General features: G+C 39.4%; 1 protein-coding gene across 1 annotated transcript in view; it reads right to left on the bottom strand.

Moving 5' to 3' along the window:
• Mdn1 (midasin AAA ATPase 1) overlaps nucleotides 1-12,183 on the bottom strand; it is a 120,310-nt gene that overhangs the window by 54,627 nt on the left and 53,500 nt on the right. Inside the window, exons 37-46 of the mRNA XM_028779868.1 lie at nucleotides 11,529-11,651; nucleotides 9,804-10,001; nucleotides 8,457-8,564; nucleotides 7,934-8,122; nucleotides 6,015-6,104; nucleotides 5,666-5,929; nucleotides 5,262-5,523; nucleotides 3,285-3,444; nucleotides 2,475-2,591; nucleotides 801-1,009 (exon numbers count right to left, since the gene is read on the bottom strand). Coding sequence (XP_028635701.1) covers nucleotides 801-1,009; nucleotides 2,475-2,591; nucleotides 3,285-3,444; nucleotides 5,262-5,523; nucleotides 5,666-5,929; nucleotides 6,015-6,104; nucleotides 7,934-8,122; nucleotides 8,457-8,564; nucleotides 9,804-10,001; nucleotides 11,529-11,651 — 1,720 coding nt within the window. The remainder of the gene's footprint in view (nucleotides 1-800; nucleotides 1,010-2,474; nucleotides 2,592-3,284; nucleotides 3,445-5,261; nucleotides 5,524-5,665; nucleotides 5,930-6,014; nucleotides 6,105-7,933; nucleotides 8,123-8,456; nucleotides 8,565-9,803; nucleotides 10,002-11,528; nucleotides 11,652-12,183) is intronic.

Genomic DNA, 12,183 nt, shown 5'->3' with positions numbered 1-12,183 from the left:
TCTCAAGCTGACATACATCAAGGATGGCAATGAGTATGACCTATAAAGGACCATGGAGGGACCATAGGTCTACTGTGAAGTCACAGCTGTCAATATAACTAATTCTGACACGCTATCAACTCACTAGGCCTCATCTAGGACAGGAACACTTGCTTACAGAACAGACAAGCAGGACTGTATCCAGCACATAGCAGTTATTCAGTAAATAGCATTTCATTTATCACTACTCATCCTTTTAACATAAGGAAAAGAAATGACATTAATTAGAGCTGCTTCAATTCGAAGTTTCTACCTTATTTCTCCTTCATAAGGGCAAATGGTGACCCAGGAGATATAAAAGGCAAAGCTCTTGAATCTCAAAGCATAAAGTGAAGTACTCAGCAAATGGCCCCTGATGTAGGAGCACATATCCATTATTATCTTAATTATGTGTGTATGTATGAATCTGTGCTTCAGATGTGGGTGTCCAAGTTCCAGAAGAAGGTGTCAGATTCCCTGGAGCTGAAATGTTGAGCCCACTGACAGGGATGCTGGGAATAAAATGCCAATTTTTAGAAGAGCAAGTGCCTGTAACTACTGAGTCATCTCGTAGTTCCCTATGGAGCTTAACACACTGATGGCTACACTTCTCCCAGATGAGAACTCCATTCTTGAGGTATCCGAATTTTACATTTTAAACATGTGATCCTGATCACTTTTCTTTCAACATACATCAAATGAGAGCAATCCAAGACTACATGGAACAACGTGAATCGCTACAGGACTAAAAACTGCAGAGGCCCAGAAATCAAGATCCTCACCTCTAACAAGGCTCTGGACCCCTGTGTGCAGAGCCAAGAGGATGTTACACACACTGTCCCCCACCAATCCAAGGCTGTGCAGCAAAACTTTTAAATCCAGGTTATCTGGGATGCTGCCATCCTCTTCTCCTGAAATGTAGATTTCAAGTCCACGGTTCCTCATAGCTCGGGAAATTTCTCCATGAACAGGATCCATGGAGAGAAAAAGCCTAATAAAGAGGAAATTATAAAGGAAATTGGGGAGAGAGAAAAATCAAACCCCAGAGTAACCAATGGCCTCTAGCACCAATTGTCATGGGCAAATTATATGTCCCTCACCTACAAGGAATTCATAGAAGAAGCCAACTCCATCTCACTGTGTGATACCTCTACCTCTTTTTAAATCCATGTCAATACTAGTCAATCAGTTTCTCTAAACCTACTTTTGCTTTTATTTCCATGTATGTATTTGAGTCTGTTTACACACCTGTGTGTGGGTACTTACAGAGGGCACCAGATCCCCTGAAGTTTAGATATGAGGTACCCAATACAGGTGTTGGTAACCAAACTCCAAACTTCTGCAGGAGCTGCAACCACCGAGCCATTTCTCCACCCTCATATACTGGCTTTCCTAAGGAACTATGCCAAGAACTTACAAAGTCTTGCTTTCAGATACTCCCCCAACTCAGGCCAAGCTTATTTATTATTCTGATCTATCCACATAGACAGAAAGGAGACCAGTGAACTCCAGTCTTGGTGAGGTTTTCTACTTCTGTGATAAAGCAGCATGAGGGATTATGTCAGCACACAGGTCCATATCACAGCCCATCATCTAAGGAAGTCAGGGAGGAACTGAAGCCAGCCAGGGATCTAGAGGCAGGAGTTATTGCCACAGGCATGGTGGACTACAGCTTACTGGCTGGTTTCAGCCTGGCTTACTTACAGTATCCAGTACCACTTGACCAGAGTAGCAAGGCTCAGTGAATTGGACCTTCCAAAATCAGTCAGTCAGTCAATCAATCAACCAATCAACCAACCAATCAATCAAGAAAATACACTACAAACTTGCCCATAGGACAATCTAGTGGGGATATTTTTTTCAGTGGAGGTTGCCTCTTTTAAAACAACTCTAGTTTGTATCTCGCTGACATAAATCTAGCCAGCACAACTTTTTTGTAACAGTCAATTTTACTTCACCAATGTCCCTCCACATCTTCATGTAGCTATCTGACATCTCTACTTAACGTTAGAAACAAAAGAGCAAGTTTCTGTCTGGCTGTCCCATGCCAAACTTTCTCTTTTGCCAGAATACCCCTTCTCAACTCCAGCCTCTCATTTGCCCAAATCAGAGACACCATCCTTGTCTCTTTCCCTCACCTCACGAGACCCACCCATATGACCCCCCGCCCCCGTCCCCAAAAAACATAAGCCACGTAAGGACTGTGACTGACTTCCTACCTTCTATTAGGTTACTATTAGGTAACCTTAGAGAAGGACCTCACTTCTTTTTGTAGTCTACTGACCTCAAAACCTAGTAAGTACCTGGCAAACAATTGGCCCTTAATACATTCTCTTTAACAGAATGATCAAGTGGCCTTCTCAGAACATGGTGCACTGTTTACAGAGAGGCTGTTTGATGTCTGCCTTTGTTTCTGAAGCCACCAAATTCTTTATTAATATAAGAGACAGAAGTACCTGAAATTGGGATTTGGTGTCACTGTGCAAGTGGATCCATCTACCATTCCTCTCTCATTAATTGTGAGGACACCACCAGGTTCGAGTAAGGCATTCAGACGATCCAGCACTGATGGACTGCAGAGAGAATTCAAGTGGTATTCAGACCGACATGTTGCCTTCACTCTACTATTGTTGCACAAGTCTACACTTTAATTTGGACCCACATCTCCCTTCGAGAGAGCACTCTTTCAGAGACTGTGATTTCTTCCAAGAGTCGACTCCCGTTTCTTATTCCCATTCTCAAAGGCACATAGCTTGATAAAAGTACACACATTCCACGAAACATGGAAAAGCAACACATAGCTCCTCCTTCTCAAAATTATCAATATACTTGAAGGTAACTGGATTTCAAACAAAAAACATCCAGAAAAATGTTCCAACAGCAGAAGCCACCACTTAAAAATAGCTTATTGTAGCAATTTCCTACTTGTCCATTTCCTCATAGTGGGACAGAAAGTAATACAGATTGTGGTCATTAGTCATATGCATTTACTGATGTTTGCCTGGATTAGCTCTTGTATTTAAAATGGCCTTGACAAGAGATTGATGATGTTAATAGGAAGCACTCCAACTGTGTTAGCCTTTACTTCAGTCAACTAATGACCAACTCAGACTTCACTACACGATAGTTTAGGAATGGCTGGAATTGCATGCTAGTGAGAAAGCCAATAGGTTAAAAATACAGAGCCTCAGTATGAGTCTTTACAATTAACAAACACAAGCTAAGTTTCAGTCACACCCACTTGTGATTGCACAAACAGTTCTTACTTGCAGAAATTCACGTTGTCCATCAGAAGCCAATCACCAGACTTTAGGGCCTGAACTAACATGCTGTCAACCCACTCAAAGCTGCCATGACTCCGGCCACTGGCTGACTGCAGAAGCTTTACACCGAAAGTCCGGAAATCTTCGACAAGTTTGGCAAAGTCTGTAATGTTACAGACAAGAATAAACATCTAGTACTCAATGTTAAAGCAAGGCACTTCAGCCTCCTACCCAGAAAAACCCCAAACAAATCCCAACACTTGTTTAAAACAGCTAATAATATTATGTTTAGTACAAACACTTTCAATAACTATAATTTACTACCTACATACTTGAAGTTAACTCTGATGAATAATTTTAGTGTTTCAATTTTTGAAGTGTCTGAAGAAATAAAGTCTCTCATCCATTATAAATTTATATTAAAGAGCTATAAACTGGCATAGCAGAATTAATGTCACTAAAACCTATCCATCTACCTATCTATAGATGTATCACACAAATACTTTACAGTCTAACACTGACAGCCCTTGTCTAGAATTTTTCAAATGGTCTTTTGTTAGAAATTATGTTGTATTATTAGATTCTTGCTTTGAGCCATTAGTATTGGGGGTTGGCCAGGAGCTGTCCCAAACAAGCACCTCATGTACATCAAGTGATGCTACGTAAACCTGGCTCCCCAACTTAAAGTTAATTGGTTAATAAAAGGCTAGAGGCTGTGATTAGGTGGTGGGGGAACACTGAGTATTGAGTAAGAGGTCTTAGGAGTGACCATGGGAGAAGGAAAAAGTAGACAGAGAGAGGAGGAAACCACCATGAGAGGAGATGGACCATGAGCACGTGGCCGGGAGAAATGGCTCCAAGTACAGGCTGATGGAGAAGAAATAACCCAGGTGAGACCTAAACAAGTAACAAGGGACATATGGCTAGGATGTAAGTCAGAACAGTTCACTTCCTGCCCAATCTACACTTACAGCTTATAAATAAAATACCAGGACTAGATGATAAAATACCAGGACTGGACGTCTTTTATGTGCACCAACTAGAATAAATAATCCACATGAATTTACACATGAGAGTATACTTAAGTTCCCATTTCTAACATAAAAACTGGGGAGAAAACAGGAGAGAATAAAATGCACCACAACACTGTGTACCTGAGAGCAGGGAGGTAAAAACCAAGATGGAGAGTCCTTCAATTGCTTTTGTAGAGAGTATAGAAAAGGGGTGGGAAACCAAAGAAGATGTGTGTCTCACTGAAGCAAGGCAGGAAGGGGCAACTAGAAAGAACAGTAGGATATTTGAAAGGAGGGGGTTCTAGAAGGACCCAAAGCCCCAAATTGGGCCAATGTGCCTATGGCTAAGTAACCCTGCACATGAAGTCATCTACCAAAGATGAAGCAGCAATTACTGGGCTGGAGTAAGCCTGGGACTCTTCAGTTACCACCAGCCTAAGAGAACCCTCAGCAAATGAGATGCTTTAGGGGCATGTCACTAGAGAAAATGTTCCTCCTCTCCAGCCCTGAAAAGCTTAAAAATTATCTTAAGATTAAAATAATCCATAGAGAACTTATTATCTATCAAGAAAAGTCCAAATAAATCAGTAATATGATATAATGCAGTACTTCACAACTTAATGTCTAACATTCAATCAAATTTAAATGAAAATGCTCATTTTGTGAGGAAATGAGTTAAAAGAAAAAAAACGCTTGCTAGTGTTAGATGACAGATTGGCCTGTAGCTGGATAAACATACAATGAGGAACAGAGCTTAGTAACCAGCCATTTTAGTATTTGCTTTTTCAGTGGAATCAATCTGAAATCCCATTTTTCAGTATTTTACTTTACAAGTAAACCTTCTAGTTTTGAGGAGTAATCACTACATATATTAAAAGTATGACATGACATTTGTTAATATATTCCTATAAACAGACAACAGTATGGTAATCCTTGAGTGTATGACATACACATCATATACACATACCTGCTTTGGAATATGAGTTGATTTTATTATTGAGTCTCTGCATAAGCAGCAATACTGCTTCCAGTTTGTTGACAATCTCTATGGTGACACCTTTACCATCTTCACCAAGACATTTAGGTTTATACGTCAGAAGGAAATGGCTCCAGGCTCGCAACACTACTTCTGTGTCATCAGCATTGATAAGAAGACTATCTCTTAGCAGGACCCTGACAGTACGCTCTACCTTCTCAAGTAGTAGCCTCCAAGGTCGTATAATATCAACCTGAAATTTCCAAAGCACATCAAAAGCCATTGGCCAGGGTCAGAGGATACTGCTGCAAGTAGTCACCACCAATACAAAAGCCCCTATAGGCAGACCACAAGTTTATTGTTACACCTATCAATGTAAAAGTATACCAAGGTACCTGCTCAAATCCGCCTAGAAGCTCAGTAGTATCCATTGCACTATTCATAGCCATGATCTTTAAGGTGTGGCCAGTAAGGTGTGCCAGAAGCTGGACCAGGCTGGTCTTGCCCACAGAGGCTGGCCCCACAAGGATGACCATCCAACTCATCTGCACACACTTCATGATGGGTTCCAGAGACTGGAATGATTGGTGTAGGAGTGACAGGGGCCGGCGGGATGGGTGAGGAACATAGCTGCTGCGAGAAAGGACTGAGTAGCCAATCTGAAGAAAACATAGAAGTCATATGTAGTGACATAGAAGCCATTGAAAACTGTCATAGAGAAAAGGATTATTCCAGTCTGTTTACCTGAATATCATAGGGAGTGATATGAAATAGTCTAGTTCCTATGTAGGGCATGGAATTGGAAGCAAACACATCCTTAAACACAGTGATAACCTACAGGAAGATAATGCATTGAGAATATAAATCATCTTATAAATCATTATAAATTCTTACACGATGCTAAGATGGATGGTCCTAGAGAACAAGCAGAGCAACAAGTCACTACACTTAAGACAACTAGCAAATGTTTCCTATTCCTTGAGTTTTCTCTTAGAAACATCACAGGGTAAGGCTGGGCATATACCTATAATCATAGTATTGGAAGGGTAAGGCAGGAAGAACACAAGTTAATGCCACGTCTGGGCTAAATAGTGCTAGTTTAGCCTTGGGAACATCAAGACTGAGTGACCCAAAAAAGCATGAACTATATTAACAACAAAAGTAACTTGAGGTCAAGAACAGAGCAACGTGGCTGGATAGATGACTCAGTGGTTAAGAACACTGGCTGCTCTTCAACAAGACCCCAGTTTGAGTGCCCACAGGGAGGCTCATAACTGAACCTTCAGTTACAGGGAATCCAATGCCCTCTTCTGGCCTTGGTGGGCACCAGACATGCACATGATGTAGATATATACACAAGCAAAGCATCCATACACATCAAATTAAAATTATATGTAGTTATATGACATCAAATTATTTGCAATTACAGTAAAATTACACTATAAATTAAAATGAAGTTATGGGCACTATGGCAAATCTCAAGATAAAACATTTGCCATCTACGCCATAAAAACATCAGTGCTAACCTGAAGATTATGAGGAAAAATGCAGCAGCCAGAGAACTGCATTAGAAACAGGTAGGGACTGTTGGTGGCAGATGGGTAGGGGGTATTAAAATACTAAGTAGCACATAGAAAGAGGAAAAGTTAGAATCACCCCCAAAATTGTATTAAGTTGAAAAGCATTAATATTCTTATAATTGCATATAAAAGTAAGAAAATAAAAGTTAAGGAAAACTCAATCACTGTAGAATGGTGTAAGTGAAATCTTAAGAGGAGCGAACAAGGTATTACTGTCACAAGGTATTGTGTCACATGTTTCCAGCTCCAGGAGCTTGGCAAATAGCTCACACCAAAGCTTACCTCTTCCCTAATGTCCTGAAAGAGACAACATAAAAAAACTCACTATCACTCAAAGCACTCTTAGCCACTGAACCATCTCTCCCACCCACAATTAATTTTAATTGGTGAGCTTTAGTAGAATATAACAGCCGGCAAAGCACCTAAACAGGCTCACCCTATCTACCCTAATACTACCTACAAGACTTGGTTACACATGGCTCTTCTTTCAAAAGGTCATGATGGAGCTGCTTCCTACCCACATCTGTTTTGAGATTTAATGAGTGAAATCTGTAAGTCCACAAACTCAAATTCGGAAGAACGAAGTATGGTGGAGCATGCCTGCGCGCTTGGCAGAGGAGGCTGAAGTGGGAGTATTACATGAATCTAGACATTTTTGATCAGCCTTGGGCAATACAGAAAGTCCCTTAGAAAACATAACCACACTTGACATTAACTCTATAAGCTACGAACTCTAGTATCATGTTCTTCTTACAAACACGTAACCTTACCTCATTTAGATGCAAATTATCTTCTTTGATGCAAATTATCTTCTTTTATATCTATCTACCTATATTTTCTAGATAAAATACATTAAAACCAAGGAAGTTCTGGCAATTCTGGTCTAAGGCTTGTGCCTATGCGGAATTATAGACACAAAAGCAAATTGTCTAGATTCAAAACTCTGCTAGGATAGGAGGATGCTTCATCCATTCTAGCAACTTCTGAATTTCCAAGAGTGTTGGTATTTTTGTGAGATGATTCTTGATCTATAAAGAGGGAATTGCTTTCTACAGAGAAAGATAAACGAAGTATGAGACTCACTTTCTCTTTGTCCTCCCTGGTTCTCATTCTTTCACCATAAACAAGAAACACATGCTGACCAGGATCATAGCAGCCAGGAGATTGGTCAACCAGCATCAACTGACACCAGCGAAAAAGGTCTCGGAGGTTGAATTCCCAGGGCCCCCCTTTTTGTCCCCATTTCTTCTCAACAGTCACTTCATGATCAATCTAAAAATAAAACACTCTTATTGAAAAGCATATCCTATCAGGAAGTGCATTTTGTACTAACAATATATTACAAATGGGATCTATAATAGAAATTAATAGGTTTGATTCAAACGGCTCCTCGTAACTTAAACCTCCAAATGCCAAGAAGACCCTACGAGCATTAATGCTATGCCCTACAATACACAAAGGATAAAGCTACCAAACGGTAGCAAACATCCCAGTACATATGTACCTAATTCTGCAGTTTTCTTTTGTTAGACTGGTAATTTGGAAGAGTCTTGTACTGAAGAAATGTTGGTTCAAAAGAGCCAGGAAAATACAGATTGGTACTTACATGGTTATTGAAAGCTACCATTTTCTTAACAATATGTTTGTCAATGGCTGGGAACAAGGTACTGGCAATGAACTCCATGTCAACTACTGTAAGGGGATCCACAAAGACCTATAAAATCCAAACATCACACATCATCAATGCTTTTCTCTAAAAAATACTAGAAAAACCCTACCACGCTATGTGCTGTTTCTACACCAATAATTGAGTTTTAGAAATTTCTTACAATGAAGAATTGCAGAATTTTCAAAATACAGATAACAGGCTTGGCTTTCAAGATATATATAGTAAGTTAAAGAGGCATGTGCAATTTTCACTTTTAAACTCCATTGTTTTCAACAATTTCCTACAAGTACTCTTAAATACCTTCAGATTCAGATGGACAGTAAGAACACAGTCACTATCAAGTTCACCACACTTTCCAGTATTTGACAATTTTTATAATAAACATTCTTTTTAAAAAAACTACTTTACTATTTCATGTGTTTTGCCTGCATGTAAGTATGTATATCACATGTGTACCTGATACATAATGAGGTCAGAGGATGGTGTCAGATCCTCTGAGATGGATGGGAGTTACAGATGGTTGTGAGCATGAACAACTGTTTTGGGAATCAAACCAGGATCCCCTCCAAGAGCAGCCAGCTCTTAACTGGTAAGCCATTTCACCAGCAATAAACATTGTTAAATAACACTCAGAACACTGTTAATCATCAGTGAACAGGGATATTAGAGCTAACAGCTATAGGCACTTCAAAATTCTAAGTTAGCCAAAATGAAAAATACCAATTAAAATAAGCATGTGTATGTACAGATCCCTTTGTAAAAATGAATAAAGGTTTAACATATTTTTTATTTTGTTAATAATAAATGGAGGGATACTGTACTTTTTTTTAATAGCAGTTGCTGGTTTTTTTTTTTTTTTTTTTTTGAGATAGGGTCTCACTATGTACCTCTGGGGGTCCTAGAACTCCGAAGAGGTCAACCTGGCTTTGCTTCCTGAGTGTGGAGACTAAAGATGTGTGTCACTACACCAGCTTTCTATTCTCACGTTCTAAAAACTGAAATACATTACTTTCATTATAAAACTTGTAATAAAATTTTGTAACAGAGGGTCACTTGAACTCATTAATGAGCAGCCTCTACGCCGGAGTGTATTAATCAAGTCCTTAAGAGGGCAGTAATCTGTCTTCTAAATGACACCAAGATCTCCAGGTTACAGCAGCAACAGGATGAAGACAGGGAAGGAGGGCTTCTTTTCAGGAGACTATTCAGCAGGTCGTGTATTATGTACACAGTGGGCATACTAACTAACAGTGACCTTAGTTTCTAGAGCAGTAGGAATCTTACCTGAGTGAATCTGTTAAGGAAAGACTTAGGCAAGCCCTTCCTCCCACCTCCTTGTCTAAAGGGATTCTGACAACAAAAAATCCTGGTCTTCTCATGTTGAACTTGAAAGCTCACGCCTAGCTCTGGTACATAGATTTCTCCTCGATGATCAAAACAAGCATTGAGTCCTTCCAGTACGGACTGAGAAGCCAGGTTAAGCTATTTGGGAGAGAAAGCACAAATATTCATTATTTCACTGTACAACTAGAACAAAAAAACCAAGAAAATAATTATGGGTAATAAAGTAAAATAGGTTTTCTTGAAGTCAGAGAAACTCAAATTTTATTTCTTATATGTTGTAAGAGATTCAGGGTCTGTATAAACTCTATTCTATATATAAATTTAAATTATGCATAAATAAAATGTTATAAATATTCATCAATTAGGGCCTGAATATGGCTTTGCTTTTTTTTTTTTAGATTTATCTATTTTATTTTATGTGGATTAGCGTTTTACTAGTATGCTTATATCTATGTACGTTTGTATGTATGCCACATGTGTGCCTGGTGCCTGCTGAAGTCAGAAACTCTCAGATCCCTTGGAAATGAAGTTATAGATGGTTGTGAACCATTAATATGAAGACTGAAAACTGAACAGCAGTACTCTGAAAAAGCAAGAACTGTTCATAACCAAGCAACCATCTATCCAATCCTTTGTATAAATTTTTAAGTAAGATAAGGAAAACTATAGACTAAAATTTTTTAAAGAGCTTTAAAAATCTTTGCACACAGTTAGTCATGGGAATGATAATGAACTTACATTGGTCTCTCTAATAACATGTGCAAATACCACAGTTAACTTTCACCAACAGCTTTGTGGTCAAGGACAGAAAGAGCTAACTAAATAGGCCTTCAGATGCTGAGGCGAAACTCATGGATATAAGAGATTAATGTTCTTTAGATACACTGAAAAAAATCAACTGGAAGATTGTAAGTCAATAAAATGCAACCATCTGAGTTAATTCTACCAGAGCCTCATCATAAGCAAGGAAAAGTCCTGTTTTTTCTTCTTTTTTTTTAATCTCCCCAAAAGACAGTTGCTCTAAGTGTGTATTCAAGCCCAGAATGCCCCACAACCCCTGGATGCAAGCTCAAATACAGCCATTGTGGCCTTTAATGTAAAGCTAAGCTTTTTCTTTTGCTGTGTAATAGATACTATGACTTGGCCCCCAGTAGAACCAGGGGTATCTATCACTCCATGGTATCTACTCTGAGAGCAGGCAGCAACTCCATTGGCTGATTCTCACAGAACTCTCTGTGTCATCCAGCACCAGGGGAGGGGTCTGTGTCAGTAAAGCTGTCACCCACATCATTTCTTCTGTTCAGCACTTTAATCGTTATGCTCCTTCCAGCCACTTTCTGAACTAATTAGATCTCTTGGAAATTAACTCAAGACCTCTGGAAGAGCAGCCTGTGCATTTCATGACTGAGCCACTTCTCCAGCCCCAAGGTATAGTTTTTCTCTGGTGAAAATTCAATCTGAAATAGATTCTGGTGGAGGAATCCCAGTGGACTAGGGAATACAACATGAAATACCCTTCTGTATGCACTCTGCCAAGTGAAATTTCTGACTGGATATGAAATTAAAGGATCTTTTTATTAGTCTTGTCTGTCCGTGCCATGCGCTCTTCCACTAACACGCCTGCTCTCATCAATCAGTGATTCCCATCTTGGCACTGATGCTCACCTCATCCAACACAACCCAATGGCCTGCTTTCAAAGCTGCCAGCAGGGGGCCATCACACCAGGCAAACTCTCCACCTTTGCCACCCTCAACAGGCAGATCCGCTCCAAACAGATCAGTTATGTCCTGTAACAAAGGCCACATCATTACAAAAAACAAATGAAAAAAAAAAAAAAAAGAAAAAAATTTAAAATAACACCAAAACAAACAAATACCGGAGACAACTAAATCTCCTGGAACCCAAAACCCTAAATATGAAAAGATAAATAGCTGGGTAGACTTCAGACAATACTCCTGCTCCTCCTTTTTTCTGGAGTGATGGAAATTGAATCTAGATGTCCCAACCACTCCTGACATTCTTTAGCAGGAGTACAAGCATGCCCCCCCCTCCAAATTTTGATAAGAATGCACCTAATAGCAATCTCCTTCAGTAGATGCTCAGATTATTAGTTCTTTTGGGAGACTAATTGGTGAGCTCCAACACAAATAGTGTTGGAGGACAACAATGCCTAGGCCTCACTCTCGGATCACCATTCATTTCTGTCCCACATTTAATGAGACTTTTTGAAAAAGTTACTTTACTTCTAAGGTTTCTGAGAAAAAATAAATAAAAATGATACATTATACACCAAAATGAGTAGTCTTTTGTCAACAGAAA

The sequence above is a fragment of the Grammomys surdaster genome, unplaced genomic scaffold, assembly GCF_004785775.1.
Source record: "Grammomys surdaster isolate TR1022 unplaced genomic scaffold, NIH_TR_1.0 97, whole genome shotgun sequence".
In the NCBI taxonomy this organism is placed as follows: Eukaryota; Metazoa; Chordata; class Mammalia; order Rodentia; family Muridae; genus Grammomys; species Grammomys surdaster.
Note: the sequence above shows the minus strand (reverse complement) of the source record. Positions and strands in the feature narration are given on the sequence as shown.